This window comes from Dromaius novaehollandiae, chromosome 4 (genome assembly GCF_036370855.1).
Source record: "Dromaius novaehollandiae isolate bDroNov1 chromosome 4, bDroNov1.hap1, whole genome shotgun sequence".
NCBI classification, from domain to species: domain Eukaryota; kingdom Metazoa; phylum Chordata; class Aves; order Casuariiformes; family Dromaiidae; genus Dromaius; species Dromaius novaehollandiae.
Window position 1 is genome coordinate 20,342,016 of NC_088101.1, and position 21,396 is coordinate 20,363,411.

Genomic DNA, 21,396 nt, shown 5'->3' on the forward strand with positions numbered 1-21,396 from the left:
TTTCAACTGTACTATTTACATATTGATCCTAGTGCAAAAAGACTGACCCAAAGGTGTGTTCTTTTTTACCTTTGATTTGATTTTTTTGAAAAGAAAATAGTCCTTTATTTCAGATTAGAATTGTAAATGATCTCAATTCTTCTTGTTCTCACTTGCCTAAAAAGCATATATAGATATTTATTTTAACATGGTGAGTGGAGAATGTATTGAGTTTTTAATAGATAAGGCCCTCACAAATACCATAGGTGTCAGAGGTGTCTATAACATCTAAGGGCTTGTCTGAAGCACGTTACTGCTGTTAATTGTGTGCCAGACCTGTCTCTAAAAGAGGTATGTCAAGACAGACAACTGTAAACTGGAGACAAATAGGTTGTACTGGATAAGGGCTATCAGGCACGACATCTGCATGTTAGTTCTGGAGACTTATACAGGCTGGCACAGAGTGTTCAGAAATAAGTGGAAGTCATTGTAGCCATCTGCATTTTGCAGCCATGTTTCCCACAAAGACCTCTTGAATTTCAAGATGACCTGCCTGCTGAATGCTTAATAGTCCCAGAGCCCGTAAGTCTCCCGGAGTGTCCCTTCTCTTTGCAGCTGAGAACAGCAGTTGAAGGGCAGATTTTGTTGGAGAGTAAAAAGTGTAATTACAGTTGAATTCCAGCTTCCACTATAAAACTCTTCAACTCTCATTATAGCCACCGTAATTGTTTAGGGAATTCTGATCCTTTGCAGATAGATGGATATACCTTTAGCTGTGTTTCTAAGCGTAGGAGATCTCATTCCTTCCCCTGGGACCTCCTCCAAGTACCAGTGCCTCCTGTTTTCTGAAATTCTGCTATAAACTAAACATCTATGGAAGGTGAGTGGATCTGAAAGTTTGAGAAAGGGCTTTAGTGTGGCTTTGTTTTATTGCAAAATGACGAACAGGGCACTTGGAGAGCAATACTGTGCTTCAAGGTAAATTTTTTCTTCCTGGGTTAAAAAAGTAGCTTTCATTTGAAAAGCCTTTAGCAGATTTGGAATCCCCTTTCATAGATAAATGTTACAACGTAAATCACCTAGGCATAAAGTTTATGATTCTTCATATCAAATATAATTAAATATATTGAATTCTCCAAGAACAGCACAATGCCCAGGGCAGCTATGCTGTTTTTTATTAAAGATAAGGAAGTAGGTCACTAACTACCTGTATCTCTCTTTCTCTCTCTCATTTTTTTTCCACAGTTCCACGCCAGCCAGGAGTAAGCAATAATCTGTTTGAAATACTTGAAATTGAAAGAGGGATTACTGCTGATGAGTTTGAAGCAAACGATGACCCAGGTAAAAATCACATCCTCCAGCCCCAGCCCCAGCCCAGGGTGTAGGATTTTCGGAAAGTTCTTATTTATTTATAAGTTTTCACAGGACTCCTGCATCTTAAGCCTCTTTGTTGAAACTATGCTTCGTAAAACTAAGCCTTTATAGTTTCTTTCCTTTTCAAGTTTATCACAAAATTAGTGGGCTGAATTGTAAATAATAATAATAGCATCCCCTTTATTGTTTCAGTGTTTCTGTAGAGTCTTTTTCTAGTGCTCCTTTGGCTGCACTTTATTTTCATAAGCACATTTGCTTGCCAGTGTCAGCCACATGGGAAGTTGCTGTAGTTCCCCAAGCAAAGGGTCAGGATCACTTTTTTTAAAATTTTTGCTCTGTTCTGCCTAGGTGTGCTGGTACACAGCTGCAATTTTGATAGTGGACTGTGTGGCTGGATGAAGGACAAAGATGATGATTTGCACTGGGAACCAGTTCAAGATCCATCAGGTGAGATACATGTGTACAGTTGCATTGTGTGGTTGAAGAACCACCCAAACGTGGTCCTACAGAGATTAATGACAGTTCTTATATTGTGATAAATTTACACAGACACTGTTCCTTTTAATTCTGGGATATGTATCACACCCATACCTCTTCTGTGTAGAAAAATCAAAACTGACCATTCTCAGCACTAAAGATCAGTTGAGATTTTGAACTTTTATCATAGGTAGTATCTTTGCATTAGGAGTGTCTCTGAAGGAGTAGTAAATGTATTGAGTAAAAGACTGTCTGTCTTAAAAGAATCAGAACAAAAATGTGGACTAGCGAACAACTTTTATCTTATTTTTGGAGAAACGAAGCTTATTCTTCAAGCCATGAGGCAAACATAATTATTTCCATACTATCAGTAAAATTATAGACAGAGCTGGAAATACTTTTGCTCTGTTGCCAAATACTATGTTCTTGTTCTGGTCTGTGTCTCAGTTTGATTTTATAAAATTCTGCTGTGAGCTAAAGCAACTTGGTATGTAGGAAAAGTGTTAAGTAAAGGCAGGTTGCTAATATGCCGCAACTTCTGAAAATGTGGAAGTGTATTTCTGGGATGGTAAAAGTGACCTTGAAATGAATGTGACGGAGGCCTGCGCACTAGCTCTTGCGGGATGGGAGGAGTACTTGCATCTGCGCTGCAGAAGCAGGGGCCCTCTCGCTGCGTGGTCCCCGCAGAACTGCACGTCGACTGAGCTGGAAGGTGGTCGTGTTTGGCACTCGAGTGAGTACCCTTCCCCCAGCAGCGCTCACACCGCGGCGCTGGGGATTAGACACACTCTGGCTCCTGTAATGATGGGATTACTTCGTAGCCAGCAGCCCGGCCTTTGAAGTGCACAATGCCGCATTATGTGAGCGGATGGCAGGCTTCGGAAGGAAACCCGTGCTCAGGCTGCACGATGCTGTAGGCTAAGTTGAGGGAGGGCACGGAGAGCTGTTTACCTTACATACCCCCTTGTCGTAGGTGTCTGTGCTTGCGTGGCCACTGATGAGACAGAGGTTCCTGTGTTGCTGCGGCAGGTGACCCCAGTACCTTCTCTGGCCTGTTTAGATGCGTAAGGGAAGTGCTGTTTTCACTTACTGGGCAGGCCGCTCCCCACCCACAGGCACGCTCCAGTATTTCATATGCTTGTGAAGACACTTAAATGACTTGAATAGCAGAGCTCCTTCCTCCTGCAGTTTAGAGAACAGGTAACTGTGTCCTGCTTGCAGACTGGCACTTACTTTAAAAAAGACCACTCAAATACTTCATGTGTTTTGGAGCAATGAATTTAAAAACATTTGGTGAAATTTTTTTAGGAATAAGTAATTTTTCTCCTGCTTGCATCACTGGAAAATTTGCATAAGAAAAGACTTATTTTTTGAGAAAGTAAGTTATTCAAAGCATATTAATTATCTGTACTCTAAGATTGTTGTTAATAGGTATTAAGTTCCAGAACTAGGATTTTTAACTGGCTGCCTTTTTTTTTTTTTTTCTTAGACCTTTTCTCTGCCTTCATTGCTTTCCAGTCAGGGACAATCTCAGCTTTTGTTTCCTGTATGTGTTCTGTTGCTGTTGACATAACCTGTTAAAACTAGTCCCTTGAAATCACCCACCCCCACTCCCTCCTGTCCGGAATACCTTGCTTCAGAGATTTATTTTCACAGCTTGTCCCTGAGTGTTTGCTTTCACCTTTCAAAAGTTCAGTATTTATTGGTTTATCAGAATCTGCATTTTGAAAGGTGCCATGATGAAGCCTTATAAGCTTATCTTGTGTGCAGAAAACGCTGATCTGAGGGGACCTTTTCCTGTAGGGGTTTGCCTCCAGCTACGTCAGTTTTGTGCTTAACTAAACCTGTTTCCTAGTGATTGAATTCAGCCACTGTAACTATCTGAAACAGATGCAGTTAATGAATCAAGTCTTTACTTTTGTGCTGATATAACTGTATCTACACCAAACAGGTGCAGTTATTTAAACTCTATTTTTATTTTACCAGTTAGTCATCTTGATGTGAAAGCTATGCATTAAAAAAAAAAAAAAAAAAAAAAAAAAAAAAAGCCTTAACAGGTACTTGGATAAATGGGACAAATGGATCCCACTTCATGCCCACGTGCAGATTTGAAGCCTTGGCTAACTGCATAATGCTTTGCTTAGTTAAATTTCACTGGAACTAAAGGAACTAAAAACCCCATATAGTAGTAGTGAATTGGAGACAAGATTTGCTTTCCTTTTAAGTGTTTGGTGCACTATCATTAAATCTCAGAGCTTCTGAAGAAAATAATTTCTTTCAAAAGGAAGCTTTAATGTAAGTGTTACCAAGCTGGGGGGGGGAAAAGCAGCTCTGGTTTAATAGTAGCAGGGAAACACTTAAATGTAAAACATTTTCCTGTTCTGTAATTAACTAAATGCTCTATATGTCTGCAATATTAAAAAAAAGCAACATTTCCATAGTACTGGTTTCGATTAAAAAGCCTGGAAGCCACCTTTTCCTTAAGATTCTTAAACCTGGATTTTTGATACTCTGCTCTGACACCAAAAGCACTTCTTAGGTTCAGAGTAAGAGGTTAAAAAAAAGTGAAACCCCACCTTTAGTCAGTTCAGATTTGAAAGTTACCCTCCAACTTGAAAAAGTTTTCAAGAAAAGTTTGAAGCAAAAATACAGGTGTGGGTTTGCTACAAGATTTGAAGTCTCCTTTATTGTAGCTTTAAGTACGTACATGAAAAGGGTGCGTGGGATTTAGGGAAGTACATACCTCTTTTTTTCGGTTTAATGGATGTTGCCACACTTGCAAGATACTGTAATTTTCATGTACTAGATGTTTTTATGAAGGTGCCTTTCCTTCATATGGGATCAGGGATAGGTTTTGAATTAAGTTTGTGTGCTCCATAGCAACTTACTGTGGCTAGAGAAGACTTCAGAGAATGTATCAAGCTAACAGACATTCAAAAATCATTACTTGTTTCTAGATTTCTGTATCTAACCCAGATTAAGCGTTTAAATTACAGTTAAGTAAAAAGACTATCCACGTTTGTACCTGTTGCTCTCCCAAGCTACGCGGCTCCCACAGAAAAAAACGTAACAAAACTGTAGCTCTGTAACTTTTATGCTGGCCTTTGCATTCATCTACCTAATAGCAAAAATTTGCATCTTAAAACATGTATAAATGTACACAGTAGCTTTAATGTTACTGTGTGTTTAAAATTATGTAGTCACAGTGGGGTTGACAGAAGTGAAGGAATATATACACTTTTCATTTTCAAAAGATGTATTGTTTGCTTTGTAAAAAAGGAATTAGATAGGGAACAACTAACGTGGTAGCAGCACAAACAACAGAAGACTAACACTATAAGTCCTACTCAGCTTGGCAGAGGAAGATGCATCAGTTCTGGTTCACATTCCCCAGCAACTATGGACTGTATTTAAGATTCAGTGGACCTTGGAGACCTCCTTTTATTTATTTATTTTTTCTTTTTTAAACAACGGTTATGCATTTGGTCCTGAGATGCAGTACAATTAAAAAGCTAACATCTTTTTCTGTTGCAGGGGGACAGTATCTTACGGTCTCTGAGCCCAAAGACAAAGACGGAAGAGCAGCGCATCTCATCCTGCCGATGGGTCGCATGGCTCAGGCCGGGGACTTGTGCCTGTCGTTTAGGCACAAGGTGCCTGCGCTGCATTCTGGTGCCCTCCACGTCTTCGTGAGGAAAAACGGTGCTCACGGACCAGCTGTTTGGGGAAGAAATGGTGGCCATGGCTGGAGACAGACGCACATAACTTTGCGAGGCTTGGGCATCAAGAGTGTAAGTACAATTCCATAAAATGTCTTTTTTTAGCATGAGAAACTGAAGACACTTACATGCTGTAGCATTGGATTATTTGTTTTCTAGGTCCAACTTAAGTCTGTGTTTTACTTCTAAATTTATCTCTGCCAATGGAGTCACACTAAGGACAAGAGAATCAAGGCCTGGTTTTTAAATTCATTCTATGCAGAAAACCCACCTACAGCAATCCACACATGGGAAACTGCAAAATAGCCTGTACTGATCTACCTCATACAGGTTTAAAAGAGTTAGTTACCATGTAGAAAAGAGCAGTCCAGTGGACAAAGGCATGCTGTTCTTGGATTTCAGAAAAGCTTCTGGCAGGATTCCTCATGAAGGATGCTTTAAAAAAAAAAAAAAAAAAAGGTCATGGAATAGGAAGTGTCCCATGTGAATTAATAACTAGCTAAAACAGCAAGGGTATTGAAACTATTCATTTTTGATAATGCAGGGAGGTTACCAGGGCAATCGGGCAGGGTTTTGTGCTGTTCAGCCCGCCACAGATGATCTGGTCAGGGAGGTGAATGATGCCAACAACACAAAACTGTTTAGCACCATCAAAAGAAGCTGTCTGTGGTATCATGGAGAGTGTTTTAACACCTGGTGGTTTTAGGAACATTGGATGATAAAGTGATGTACCAAAAGCTCAGCAGTTTTCCCACAACCTCTGCTTCTATTTTGGATATGAAGAAGGGGTTTGGGTGCCTAAAGGCCTGTTTTGTTCTGACTGTATCAGGTGGTCTAGAAACCTCACACTGGTAAATGCTGTAAAGTTCATGGACAGAGCCAGCCGTGTGTACATTATGTGGCCTTAAATAATTAAACACAGGAGGATGCTGGAATTATTGCAGATAATTTTCTGAAAACTAGCTCAGCAATAATAATAAAAAAAAGATTCCTGATACTCTATTAGAAAAGAGACTGATAAACCAGCAGACATTCTGCCATCAGGTAAGTGAATGTCATAGACTGAGACTCTGGAAGTTTATACCAAGTGAACAATGTATTTTGTTCTAAACTTAACACTCCCGGCCATCCTCAGAGGCAGGGTGCTGAGTGAAATAAAGATCTTATGGAGCAGTTTTTAAAGAAGTGGATATTACTAACATATTATCTGTCAGAAAATTAAATGAGTTTTAGAGATCCCAACTCGTAAACACAGACAGCAGCTCTCCCCTTGCACTGTCCCCTGCCTCGCCGTATGGCCTAGACAGTGGCTGTCCGTGTGCCTGGCAAACCGGAACCATCACTGGCTGACAGACCAGAGCTGCCTCACAGCACTGTATTGAACAGTCGAGCTTGGGAACTTTTCCATCCGATGTGGGAATCCTGGTCTGCTGACCTAAACAATTTGGGACATCTATTCAAAGGATCAGGGAATGAAAAAAACCTCCAGGTAAGCCCCTGTCACAGAGGAATCAGTGCAAAAAAGGAAATTTAATTTTCTAGATAGATGAACACCAAAACCAACTAAACATTAGTGATTCTCAGGGCCTAGTGGAAACCTTAGAAGGGTGTTTGAATTGAGACCAGAATCCTTTATCGCACTTTATAAAGGATTAGCTCTGCATAAACTATTTGTAGAGGACATCCAAAATCACTTATTTCTAAAAACTGTTTCAGTATAGCGTTTCTCTTACCTCCCCTGTACTTAGCCTTTATTTAAATTAGGAATATGCTCTCAGCCATCCAAATTATTTTAAATACACAGCTAAATTTCTGATCCACATATCTGTATTAACTATTTCTAGCTTGGTGATAACAACAGCCTGTTATAAAGTCTTACTGTATGCTTTGAATAATTTTTAAACCATGGACAAAAATACTGACTGCATATTAAGGCACTTCAGACTTGTGAATCTATAGCAATAGAACAGGGAGCAATATTAATTTATGAGAACATTTTCTTAAAGGAAGTTTGCTCACCATTGTGTATATCATTCTCTGCGTGATTTATGCTACAGTCCTTCTAGTCAAGCTTCCTGTTTGTTGAATTTTCTCCTACTCAGGCTGAGTCTGGCTGCTAATAATGTGCTTAAATCCATTTTCCAAAGAGCCAGTGCTTCTTTAGGTTACCATGATTTTTTCAGGAGCCAGAATTTGTTAAATAAAGGATGTGTGTTTCTAGTTCCTACAGCTATGTTTGGCATTCAGACTAAGCCAGCTGCAAGGTATATTAGGAATGGAAAGCTCCTCTGTAAGAAAACATTTTGCAGAATACACGTGATTTTGTGTGTTTGCTGTGAGGATCAATGGGAACATTGCAGAGATGATATGTGGAAAGATCCTTAAGCAGCTAAACCTTAGCACCCTCCAGCACCACAGATTATAGTACGAGGAAGTTCATCTCACCTCAGCTCTGCCAACTGGAACAATGCTTTGATCAATGCCTTGATTTACCATATCTCAGTCTTGACCTGCTGTTTCTTCACTACAGTCCTGCCAAAGCAAAAAAGGGAGAAGATCAGAAAAAGAAAAAAAAACAGCCTTAAATCTGGGCAGAGTAAACAGGCTTTTCTAAGCCAGTTAAGATTGTCTGCGCTTTCTTACGCTTTTGCTTTCTTTCTGGTGAGACCTTTCTCAACCAAAGATTCTTTCATTTTATTTTTGCACTCCAACTTGTCTCTCTCTTTTCCTAGATTGTCTTCAGGGGTGAGAAAGGGAAAGGAAGAACTGGGGATATTGGACTAGATGATGTCATCTTGAGGAGAGGACGCTGCTCTGAAGAACACTAGCGAAGACAGTGGACTGGCACAAGTCATCTCCTCTAGCCCTTCTCATCCTCTTCCTACCAACCTTCCAAACAAAACTGCATGAAAAAGAAACATTTAGAGAGTGACAATTTCTTGATGGTCTGCTAAGTGCATCCCCAGTGAATCTGGGCTAAAAACAATGAAGAGCACCTACCAAGATTCAGGAACTCCAAACCAGTGCTGGGTGTTTCTGTTAGCCTTTGCTCCTAATCATATTTTATATGTAGAAACATCCCCTGTAAAGCCTGATGAGTGCTCATACCAAGAAGCACTTGTGAAAAAGGGAGAATTAATGCCAAACGTTGTCAAAAGAAATCTCCAGCTTATAAAGTTTTAGTATTAATAACATTCATTATTTTCTGTACTGCAATAAAACAGTAGTTTTACTGATTATATTGATAGACAGTGGGATTGACCTAGCTTCATAGCTAGCTCAGATTAGCTGAGGCCTGGACCTGAACTTTGGCTATCTTGCTGCCATTGACTTTTAAAGAAGGGTTTGCTGCATATCAAATAGCATTTATTTTGGCATTGTATCTGTATTAACAAAAGCAGTTATATAGAGTAGGTACTGCATCCTGTAATATTGCTACTGCTGTTTTGTGTATATGTGTATGGTTATTAACATATTTATGTTTTTAATATTTACAGACTCTAGTTGCAAGGTAAATGGCAGCTGTGCTTTCTTATTGTACAAGACAGGAGCTTATTATACTCTCTGATCCCGCTGGTCGTGCCAATACATAGGTTACCAAAGTCAGTTAATGGTGCTCGTTGAAAAACGTTTCCTGACAGTTCCCTTTTGCACAAAATGCTGGTGCAGTTTTTCATGTTACAATGTGCTGAAGGCAAAAAAAGCAAATCCTCACCTGCTGCAAGCTGGCATCTGGTCATGCCGTACAAGTCTGCATTTAGCTCAGGAGCAAGCCCAAAGGACTCTCAATCCTGCAAGCAGCTTCCTGCTACGCTGAAGGCTGAGCAGGCCGGAGAAGGTACGCCGCGTCTCATACGACTGAGCCTGTTGAAACTACGAGGAACGTTCCTTCCGCAGTTTTATGCCATTGCCGCCCACCTGAAAAACGTAAGCAAAAAGGCAGCCGTGTTAATCCGGCATGAACAATTTGGACAACAAAATGCATTGAGTGATCTTTGTCAAATGTCCGTATTCCATCCAACTGTTTTGTATACAGTAAACATTTTTCAGAACTAAAACAAATATTAGCTCTAGCTGGAACTAAATATTTAGCAGAACTTTGGATGACATTTTTTAGTTATGCATCTTGCATGTGATGTGCAGCTCCCCAGGGAATTTCTCTGTTTGGTTAGAGATTTTTGTATGAGAAACATCATCATCATTGCTGTCAACAGTTCTAAATTTGAAAAATTGTAATATTTAAGAAAATGACAAAGATTGATAAAATGTTTTTAGTAGCACAGCCTTAAAGCATCAAAAACATACACATGGAAGAAAATAGGCCTCAGATCTTTTAAATATTTGCATGTGACATAAAATAATTGTCAGTTCCATACTGTAAAACTATCATTTCAAAAAAACAAAAAACACATTGGGCCTTACACAAAGTCCACAGAGATAAAACTGCAAGACCAGTAGAGGCCCTATTCCAAAAAGCTGTTTCTGACAAATTACTGTTTTAAGAATTTTTCCAATTTGTTCTCCAGGACACCACAAGCACAGTATGTATAGCAAATTCATTTGACCAAACAGATATTCTTCAGTAAAAGTGCATTGACAAACTTTTTGAATTGGAAGAAATAATGCATTTGTAAAATCTTTTAAAACTATTTTGCTTTCCATATGATCATGGTGTTTTTCTTTTATGTTATTTTGCAGTATGTCAGAAATATTTGTGAATATTTGAAATGCCTTATCATTATTTTAAAATAATCAGTAAAGGCAGCTGTTACTTCCTACTAATGGAATATCGTGTTTTCCTTTCTGAATCAAAATTCTTGTTTGTACTGTAATGAAACAAGCCAAAAGATATTTCACCAATAGTAAATAGCTAAGTACTTAGCTCTTAGCAGATCTAAAAATAAAAGCAGATTTCACTATCATATGACAAGGCTATTATTTTATTCAAAAGGAAGAGTGACAGTTTTCAGCCTAGCTTTTTAAAAAAAGTTTTACAAGTAATTTAAGAGTTTTAGAGATTTAAAATGTCCATTTTTCAAGAAGCAGTAGCTCCTGTAGTCCCACACACTACTGAACCTGTACAAACTATGTTCTATGGCATCTAACAGGACTAACGTTGTATAAAATGGACGAAGGATGGTCTTTTACCAAATATTACTACAGTTCTTTGAGATTTAGACTCCCTCATTAAAAATAGAAGTCTATCTCCTATCTATGCAAGACTGAAGGAGTTTTTATCCATTTGCAAATGGGACTTGGAACCCTGAATGTGAATGAATGCAGGTGGTAAATAGAAATAAGTACTCACACAGATGACAGTGGGAAGATTTGGGTCTCTGCATATTTATGCACTTGCTGATATCCTGATTACATTTGCATTCTGCATGTGATAGTGTTAAATAATCTTTACAATCAAACAATACCATCATAAAGCATTATAAAGAACTGAAGTCCCAGTTGATGGTGGGTGTTGGGAAGTCTTGGAGAGTCTGGCTCCGAAAGAGCTGTTGTGGTGCTAAGTGACTCACCTCTGCAGCTGGTTGTGCCATGATGCTATGACTGTCACCTTCCCTCCTACATGTTCACTTACTGCTTCGGCAGAGACGCAGCGAGGCCAGTTAGCTGCTGGGGTGAAGCACTTCCTCTCCGTCGCTCTCTGCGCCTGCCCTGCCAGGCAGCTCCGCACAGTCGCTTTCCATGTGACCCTTGAGAAAGAGATCAGAATATGGCCTGAGGTCTTCCTAACGAGTTTATAATTGCCCTCTCTGTTTAGCGTTTAATAAATGGGTAACTGCACCAAAAGAAATTCCTGCTTAAATATTTATGTAAACAGAAGAAATTGCACTAAATTAACATGAAAACAGCTATTAAACAGAATGCATAGCCTCTTACTGGCCTATAATTTAATGTTTTAAAAAGACAGGTTAACCCCTTTTCCCCAGACTGAAGATAAAGGCTCTGTAAATTACAGCTCCTGTGACCAAATGCCAGCGTGCATTTACTGCACTGCTGACACCAACGTGAGGACACTGGAAGGGACCTAGGCAAGGTTTTGTTTCCAGTTTCTATTCTATTACAGTTAATGACATGGCTTTAATGAGAAGAGAGTTTAACTAAGTCAGTAGCGAGCGCATTTGATAAATCCCACTCATTTTGGAGCAATGCTTACCTGGGCTTCCTTTGTAAATTATCCTAGACTTGGAGGCCAAAACATTGGTTTTGATACAGCTGGAGATTACAGCAGGAGTCCACCCAGGGTCCGATTAGGCATGAGATGACAGCCCTGTGCAAAAGGAAGCTCATGAGAGCAGACCGCCCCTGTCCTGCTGGGTCGTCACAGAGAAAAGACACACTAGTGTGGTACCTGCAGCCAAGCCAAGTGCCAGCTCTCCTGCTATACGCCCAGCGTGGCTTGTTCCTCCCAGCAAATGAGGCACCGTCATTGTCTCAAAGGCTGCTAAAAGCAGAGGGCTTTGGATCAAGCTATGCATTCACCATGGTCAACGTGAAACCTGTTCACTCTGCACTTAAAGATATAAATCAATGGGCTAAACTTCACCTGTCTGTCTTTAAATTCTGAATTGTGACTTTTAGTAAGATGAAGAGTCACTACTTTTCAATTGAGACACGCTTAAATTCTATGCAGTTTTCACTTATTCTTGTATATATCAAACACTAAATTATCAAAGTTTTTCTGGTTGTAAATCAGACACTACCTGTTACCTGCTGATTTAGCCTGATGTCCTGTAGCCACACGAGGTTTTCTTTATCACTTCAGTTTTTCCACAGCAATAAAAAAAATCTAGATGAGCTAAAACTCAGTGTAAACCTGCAACTTTAAAAAGAAATATCAGACATTTTAGTGATAAGCTCCAGTGGTGGGCTGAAAGAACACACAAAAAAAAACCTCTCTCATGCTCTGAAAATTAATACATTCCCAGTGCACACTTACTGTAGCAAACTGACCTAACGACAGGTGGGAAAATAAATTCTGAAAGTTCCTAATACAGTACTTGTATGAGAGGAAGCTGCCAACTGACTGAAGCTCTTCAGGGGACATAAAAGCAACTTTAACAGTGAAACCTGAGGCCCCTACAGAGTTCAGGCACCAGCTCTGTGTGGGTTTTCAGGATATCAAGTTCAAAAATGAATTAAATCCCATTCTAGATCTGCTCTTACCACTTCTCCTTGCCCATTTTCATGATCTCTTCCAAGTCTAAACCTTGTTCCCTTGCTTTAAAACAGACTGTCCTCTAGAGCGTGCTCTTGCTGGTTCTTTGGGTTGAGCTAACCTATTTTTTTGGAAAAGGCATGGTTTATTTTTGATATCTCTACTCTTAAACTTGACAGACTGCCTGTATAACATTACTGGGATCAAGACAGTAGTTTCTTTTCATAGCAAATAACCCAATTACTGTATCTGAGTGCTTACTGGGCTGTTCCATGTAGCTTATTTTCTTTTCCATTTTTCTCCAAAGAAATCACTAATTTAGCTCCAGAGAACCAGCAAGAATATCACACTTACACATGCTTAATACATATGAAAAGCACAGATCTATTCTATCTGTTCCTCAACAGCATGTCAAACAAGAGTTAAAGCAGTCCTGAATTTTCTGTAGCGCAGAGAATTTTTTCTCTCTCTCCATATTCCACCATTATTTTCCCTCTTGTTGCCTCCCAATATCTGTAAAGAATCAACTAATTCTTTTGTTTTTTCTTCTTGTTTTAGTAGTATTTAACCTCATGCTGTAGTAAACGGGCAGATTTTTTTGCCATTCTACTGCTGTTCCTGTGATCCAGCCATTAAAGGTTCTCCAAACCCCAGGAACAAACCTTTGTTGCTATCAAACCACTCTCCTGCTACAGCGATCACAGACACCGCATCCCTGGAACATAAAGGGCACCTCTCAGGCATCTCTGTGCTCTTTGTACTGGGAACATTATCTATAAGTGCATACACTGTACTATATATACATACACACACGTGTGTGTGTGTCTATATATATATATACATACATATATATATGTGTATGTATCTCTTGTATACACTTGTATGTATATGTGTACACTCAGTTGTGCAAAGCACACGTCAACTTTAGTCTCACCATTGGACCAACATCTGATGCCAGTGCTAAACCTTCTATTTTATGACTTTTTACCTTCTATTCAGGCCAGAAATAGTCGTTTTCACATTTTTCTTCTCCCGGGTTTCTCCCCATTGTGCACTTTGACAGCCCAGTCTCCTGCTTCTGACTCTCAGCCAGAATCATTCCACGTCGGGCACAATCCTAGAACGACAAGGAGCCGCGTGTACTCAGAGAGACTGAGTTTACTAAATTTTCATGCAACATCTGTTGAAAGTATCCCCAGTGCTGAAGTTTGGGATTGCCATTTACACCGGGCTCCAGGGAGATGACTGCACTGCTACCACTGGTGGCCCAGCAGAAGCGGGGGGGCACCACCTCTCCTATTCCCTTCCCTTTTGCCCCATGTGCCCCCCACCGCCCTGCTACCTCAAGGCAGAGAACTGGACTCACCAGATTCCTCCCTCTCAGGATGGTCCAAGGCAGAATCCCCCCAGGTGTGAACCAGGACTACCACGGCATGCATAAACTCCTGCTCCGCACCTGTTAACTTCTTACTGCAAACAGTAAAAAAAACCTTACAAAGAAAACTAGCTTTGAAACAACAAAAGACTCTCTTAGCCAGTTTCCGTCCGTCTGTCTTCTCCTCAAGGAAGCTGGTAGTGTTAAGCTTCCACAGAAACTGTAAAACCCCTTGGGTCTGGTGGCACAACTGCGTAAATAACATTCTGCTTGGTTTAAGAGAGGTTCTTCTTTTAAAATGATTCACTCAGTAATAGTATCACTTACTAGATATTAATTCTTCATGAAATCCACAGAGACTGCAGCTATATTAGTCTATTAAACATGGCTGGGACTTTCCTCTGGCCCTGAGGTTAGCTAGCACAGGATGCCTGCATCCATACTACTGAATCTATACTTGCTCATCCATACTATTAAATGCCCCTCCCCATGGAAATGGGGGGGGGGTCTGTGTGCAATCTAGCTCAGCTGTGCTCAGGGTGCGCTGACCGCCGAGCCGTACCCCGGAGTTGTTTGGAGGGGCACCAGCTGGCAGGGCTGACGCCACGCCAGCGCCTGGTGACGCTCCCTGGCAGCGTTTGCCAGCACAGCTGGAGCCGCGGGGCTCGCTGTCACTGCAGGCGCCGATTCCCCGGTGCGGCGGAAGTTGGGGCCCACCACGCGCCGAGACGGGCCGTGCCTCAGAACGGGACCCACGGAAACAGCCGTGCTGCGTGCCCCGGGGTGGGTATCCCAAACCCACCCAGCTGCAGCCCCTTCTCAGAAGTGGCAATTTAAGCAACGATAGGCGTGCCCTGCACGCTGCAGGCCAGTCGGCAGAGTTCCCTCCAAGGCCATAACAGCATGACGTGGAGAGTAAAACACAACCTTTCCTTCGGAAAGGCTTTCCTAGGCCATTTTTCCAATGCCCCGATGCACACACACAGCTTGCCTCTCCGTTGGTATGGCTGGCCTGTGCTTAGTATGGCTGCTTTGCCAAATGTGCTTTGCAAATCTGTAGATACAATAGACCCAGCAAACAAGAAACCCATCACCAAAAGCCAGAGCTAGGGCACGTGGCATTAAAGCGAGAAGGGAGTGGGAGGAGTGGGGAGGAAGAAGGAGGAGTGGGAAGGAAGAAGGAGGAGCACTTGCTGTTACACCCCGCGCACACATGCTCAGTCCCTTTCTACGTGTGCCAAGCTGCGGCTGTGGGACATTCTCTCAAAAGGCACCATGAATAAACCCCTGGATCCAAACTTCCTGGGATCCGCTTGCTAGCAAGGGTCGCGGCCGGTGTCCCCAGAATCGATCACACCATGAAAGGGCACCTTCTCGTACCCCCTCAGAAAGAACCCTCAGATCCTGCAACCTTGTGAAAACGACAGGGGGGCGGGCAGCTTGCTCCGCTGGCCGTACCTCTGTGGTGCTCTTGGCCCAGGCAGCGGTCTGGCGTGGAGGCGAAGAGCTGCCCTTGGAGCCCCTCCTGCCGCGGCCCTCGCGCGGCACCGTGTCAGGGAAACCCCTGAGGGCACATCGCCCAGGAGCACAGGCAGGACAGCGGGAAGCCCCGCGGACGCTCACGCCGGAAGGTCTGCACAGCGCGCTCTTAAACACGTCCTCCTCGGATGCTTTGTCTTGGCTTGTCCCACAGCAGCTCCGCAGCGGTTTTGCTGAGAAAGGAAATACTACCGATTTAAAGTGTTTTTATACAGTTTTGTTCCCAGATGAACACAGGAAACTTAATACACATGTACCATAACTGCTCAAAGAAAGAGGCAAGCAGCCAAAAGTGTATCATGACGCGTGATCAGTAAGAGATCAAAAGCAACATCCAAATTTTAAACTAGGAAAAAAACAACTGTCTGACTTAAAAGAGCAAGTCTCTTGCCTATTATTTTGCTCCAGAAAATGCTGGAGCATATTCACTGCATGGTAATGCCAGTGTTTTGCAATGCCACGCTCCAGGAAGCTTTCTTCCCCTGTCAGCCCCTTCCTTCTACTTGTAAATGTCAGGCGTGGCACAGAGACACGCACAGAGGCCGGCCACATCCCCCGCTTCAGTTCTAGCACAAAGGCAAGGACTTCTCGTTTGGGAGCGCACACACAGCGTGTGCCACCCCGGCTGGAGATGACAACACCAAAGTTCACTGCAAAGACCTTTTTGATGTCCAGCCAGATATGAGTAAAGAACTAAACTCAAATGAGCATTGAGCAGTGCCAGTTATGCTCTCAAACGAGGTCAAGAAAAAAAATAAAAGAAAGACTATTTAAGGCAAGAAATTTGATTACTAGGGTTCAATGAGGTGTTCAAGAGAGACACTGAGAGATCTCTTCCTTCAGCTTCCATCCCTCTGATGTTCTGAGTTAGCTCAGGAAATTTTGGCATCTTATCTCAGTTTCTTGGACCAGCTGGTCCAAGAGGACAGGAGAAAATGTGATCCCACAGGGGCTCTTCAAGGTTTCCATGCCCAGATGGGATGTTTAGTGTTCTCCCTTAAATAACAAATACACATGATTCATATTATAGTCACTGTGCCTTGGAGTGTATAAACAGGGCTCTAAGATAGTAAAACCGCTCACTAATATTTAAACCCGCAATTCTATAGTGTACAACAATTTACATAGAAACCAGACACCTTTATTGCATGGTTATAGGTGTCATTAAACTATGAGCAATTCAGTCACCCTCGTGTTGTATGCCACTGGTTTTATCCTGCTTATAAAAGGATATTTTAATTGGCTGAACTCCATTACTGAAGGCTCATTACTAGAACTGAGTGATGTTTAATTACCCACAAGGTACATTAGGCAGTTTTGTGGGGTGTTACGAGACCTCAGCACTCTGGCAGTTGGGTTGTGTGTCAGCAAGCAGCCTGGCAGTCACGCTCGCATTGCGAAGCTTACTGCGAGCTACCCTGCGATCTTTAACTCGAGTAATTTGTTTTCCAAATGAAGATACAAAACGGAGTCTTGAAAAAAATATTTCATTAATACGAAAAATAGACAGAGGAAGTACATCATGGTACATCAAGGGATGTCCTCATCATCACAAAGAAATTATGGCCTCGGATCAGCTTAAATAGGTGGTTAAAAGCTAGGCCAAACTAACAAGGGTTCAAGCATGGCTCTGCCACAGAGTTGCAAGCCTGCAGGCGCTCAGGCTCTCCGTAACGCTGTTCCCATCTTCTGTTCATACATCCCCCCCTCCAGACACTTCCTAGTCTAAAGCCTGTGCTCAGCATTGCGGGAAACACACAAGCCTCCAAGGCTGGCTGAGACCAGGTGGATCCCTAAGGCACGTGCTCTCTTCATTTGCCTCTCCGGTTTTCTCAAAAGTATAAGCTGTGATACTAAGGGCACCGTGCAAATTCAAATATTGTGTTGGATGCCCTAGTCAGAGTAAGAAGATTTTCCTTCCGTGATGTAGTTGTTACTGGAGGTCTGCTTCCTCCCCCATGAAGGACCTTCAGCAGAGGAGACCCGTTCAGTAGCACACTACACACCAGCTGCTGAAACCCAAACCCATTACATACCGCAACTACGTCTGAGTGTGCAGGTAGCAAAATGCACCAAACAAACAGAGCAATATCCCAAATGTGCAGCGAACAACTCCGAGCTATGTTCATGACCCTTCAAGCAGCAATTTGATAAACTAACTCTAGGCTAAACCACAGAAAGCACAAATGGGGAATGCAAGCAACCCCTGGCCACAACTGCACTCCCCAGTTTGGGACTGGAACTACTGGATTCTATTTCTGGCCCTGAAATGCACTGGATGGCACTTCAACAGGTGAATTTTCCACTGACCATGCTCTCTGGGACAGCCCGGGAACACAGCATTTCCAAACCACATCAGGTTACTAACAGTGACTGCAAATTAATCTTGCAGCATGCAAAACAATTTGGGGGGGATGTTCAAACCTCACCATTAAAAACATCCTCAGAATAACGGCTGTGTTCAGACTGCCAAAATGGAGACCCAGCCCTCGCATCCCAGCGACAGGGCAACGATTCCCTTACGGGATGGACCGCACAGGCCAGCTCTGCCCTTTGACTGCAGAGCTTTTGGGAACGTGAGCCTCTGGCAGGAGAACTGAAAGCCAGTTTTGGACTTACCTACCGAAATATCCGTGGGGCTTACCTTACTCTGAAGCCCCACATTTGCATTTCATCATGATTAAAACTTGTTTCTGTAGTAAATCACTTTAACACTCACCTACAGGGGAACTGTGTGGAGGCCAAGCGTGGCAGCTGCAGCAGAGACCATCCCAGCGGTCTCAGGCTTCGCACTCCAGCCTTTCAGCCAAGGATGAAGCTGCCTGGCACCATCTCTGGACACATTCAAGGTGTTGGCAGGAGCTTGCTCTGTGCACCTCTCCACCCCGCTGTTTATACTGCTGTAAGTAAGGTGGATAAATTCACCCATGTGGCGGATAAAAGAATTGGGTAAATGCTTATATTGTCCAGACAGAAGTAGGTAAACTCCACTTACTTGAAATTACTCACAAATGCTACTGTTAAATGCTGCTCTTTTGACACACAGCTACAGCAAAGACAGGTCAACTAGCTTAACCTGCAAAAAGTAGTTAGTTAAAAAGAAGCAGCATGATAAAAAGCCTCTATTATTCAGCATCATTAATGGGAGAAGCTTGCAAATAAGGTTAATTTGCTTGTAACTCCCAGAAGCAGGAACCTCTGACTCAGCTCCTTTGGTCACTGCCACTGCTAGGCTAAGCATCTGCAGTCCTCTTGTACCTGCTTCCATCGGTTTCAGTAGCGCAAGATCAGGTCTGTGGTTATTACCATACAAGACACCTTGCTTCTGTTTTGAATGAATCCTCTCAGCTGCTCAGAGAAACTCATCTGACTTTCTCTCCTGAGGAAAAGGAATAGCTGAACGGCACATCTAGAAGGCTGCTGTGCAGGAAGCAGAGAAAACTAAACACATATTAAAAAAAGAACTCAGGCAGCTCTGAGATAAAAAAAGCGGATCAGATGCTGAAACTGTCACTCTCCGTGAGCTGTTTGTGTCTGGTTTATATTCAGCTGCTAGTTCATTTTTAACAGTAATTTCTCCTGTCCCTTGTCAAGCAGTTGGCAAATACGCTGCAGAAGATCCCCATGTGCTGCAGTAACAAAGATCCAAGCAGTGTTTCAGAGCAAATGGAGTTCTTACTCAGAGTAACAACTATTGTTTAAAGTCACATTGCTGCTACACCTGAAAATGAACAACCCCCTTTCTTTCCACACAAAACACCTGAAATGCAACATGTAGACACCTCCCCATGCCACCATGCCCAGCTTTGTGTTACAACTTTTTTTTCTTTTTTTTTTTTTTAAACCTAGGTACAACGTGTCATCACTAGCTCCTACACAGACTGCTCTACAAAGTCTCCAAAGTGGATTTTTTAATTAGACAATAGGTATCAACATTCCAAGTCTTTTACGAAGTGCATTTGTACCAACACTAAACCATGGCAGCTTCACGGCAACACAAAGAAAGAGCTCTTGGAGCCTCACGTTTCAATACATCAGAGTTTCACTGCTTAGCTTCCAGTCTAGCCCACAGCAGCACCAACTTGTCAAAGCCTCTTGAACAGACCTATCCGCAATTTTACAAGCTGTATACCTGAAAGACAGACAGCCTTACCAGCAGGTGCTGGCCCGCTCGGGTGCCTCTGCACGGTGCAACCCACAATGAAGAACAGCTGGGAGCTACGGGCGTCACGGCACCCGCACACATCGTCACACCGGGGTGTTGGACCCTTGGCAGGGCCCAATCCTGCAGCCACTGCCCCTGATGTCACCTAGGACTGGATTGAGCCCCCAGGGTGAACAGACTCAAACCAAGAATCTGAAAATCGAACTGGAAGAAGTCCAATTTGCTTCTCAGTCTTCATGGTTTGGCAATCCACAAAGAGTAACAACGTGAACTTACACAGCCTATCAACCCTGTGTCACACCGCAGCGCAGAGGGAGCTGTGGCAATCGGGATCCTGGCAGACACCATCAATAGACGACATGAGAGCAGGCACTGGCGTTGCTTCTAAGGACAACTAAATCTTTAATTAAGCAGGAAGTCACTAAAGAGAGTGAATTCAGAATGGGAGTATTTCCTTATCTTGCCCACGGTGAGTGTGTGCGTGCTTTGGGGTTGGAGGCACCCACTGCAGCTTACCACGTGGGGGTACAGCTCCTCTCCTCTGCACGGGTTGCTTCCCCTCTCACCGCCGCCACCTCCTCCTCCACCTCACAGAGCAATCCAGGTTTCTCGGCTGCACATTTTCTCTTACCCTCCCGTTTGTTTCAGGACCCCGACGTTCTCTTGATCTTTCAGCTCCGTGGTGCTTCTGCAGTCTTGAGCTTTTGAGGAAGAACAGCTCCAGCAGGCTAACAAAGCCATTCTCCTCAGCTGCACGTTTTTAAGTTCAGGCCCAATCTACCACCAAGATTCATGTTAGGTATAAAGCACTGCACCCGGCAGCGTTTGCCGGATCCTGCCCAAACAATAATAAAGTTTCTCTGCCTCAAGACCTGCTGAACCCAAAGACTGTTTTCTCTGGCACTAGAGGCCAATTTACTCCTTGAGATAAATACTAAGCAAACATGCATTTTTTGACTTTAGGAACTAAGATGTCAGAACTTTTTCCTGCAGCGATGGTCACACCCTTTATGCATGCAACACTGAGCTATTTTAAAAAAATTAATTCCTGAGGAATTTAGCTGTAAGGCAACCGGGCATTCTGTCAGACACACATAGCTATTATTGCCCCATCTACGCCTCTTCACCTTCCAAATCCAGAAAGATTAGCCAGTTGTCCAAAAAAAAAAAAAAAAAAAGCTCTCTCTATAACCTTTACTCTACCATTTGTTTTCCCTGGACAACCTGGCAAAGAACCACCTTTCAGTTCCTGCCCTAGCAATCCTTGTACCTCTTGCCAACATTTCAACAAGCAAAACCAGAGAAGTACTGCTGCCCAACCATATAGTAATGACATATTTTTGTACCTGAAAAAAAATAACATTAGTTATTTAAAATGACCAGGGTGCACAAACATCAGCCATTCCAACAATCACGCTATTTCACCTGGAGAGATGACAGACGAATTGAGTTTGTGACTTTGCTAGTAATTTTAGTAAGCACTAAGTCCACAGAAAAGTATGAAGGATACCTGTATTAGTTTGGGGACCTCTTTTTAAAATATAGTATATAATTAGAATAGTTAGGGGTTGTCTCTTCTCTGCACTTCGACACCTAT

At 42.5% G+C, this 21,396-nt stretch overlaps 1 protein-coding gene and 1 long non-coding RNA gene across 5 annotated transcripts in view; one reads left to right on the forward strand and one right to left on the reverse strand.

Moving 5' to 3' along the window:
* The window catches only part of NPNT (nephronectin), a 53,870-nt gene extending 43,543 nt beyond the window's left edge, over nucleotides 1–10,327 (forward strand). For all 4 annotated transcript variants that reach the window (XM_064510555.1, XM_064510556.1, XM_064510557.1 and 1 more), the window contains 4 exons: nucleotides 1,225–1,320; nucleotides 1,702–1,800; nucleotides 5,365–5,621; nucleotides 8,282–10,327. In XM_064510555.1, the coding sequence (XP_064366625.1) occupies nucleotides 1,225–1,320; nucleotides 1,702–1,800; nucleotides 5,365–5,621; nucleotides 8,282–8,377 (548 nt within the window). In that variant the 3' untranslated portion in view covers nucleotides 8,378–10,327. The remainder of the gene's footprint in view (nucleotides 1–1,224; nucleotides 1,321–1,701; nucleotides 1,801–5,364; nucleotides 5,622–8,281) is intronic.
* LOC112988335 (uncharacterized) lies at nucleotides 5,256–20,852 on the reverse strand. Its single transcript, XR_003260509.2, has 8 exons — nucleotides 18,354–20,852; nucleotides 15,554–15,807; nucleotides 14,087–14,190; nucleotides 13,709–13,837; nucleotides 12,266–12,384; nucleotides 8,193–11,254; nucleotides 7,995–8,081; nucleotides 5,256–5,984 (listed from the first exon to the last, which is right to left on the reverse strand). It is a non-coding gene; the product is annotated as an uncharacterized LOC112988335 (long non-coding RNA).
* Between the last annotated feature and the right edge of the window lie 544 nt (nucleotides 20,853–21,396).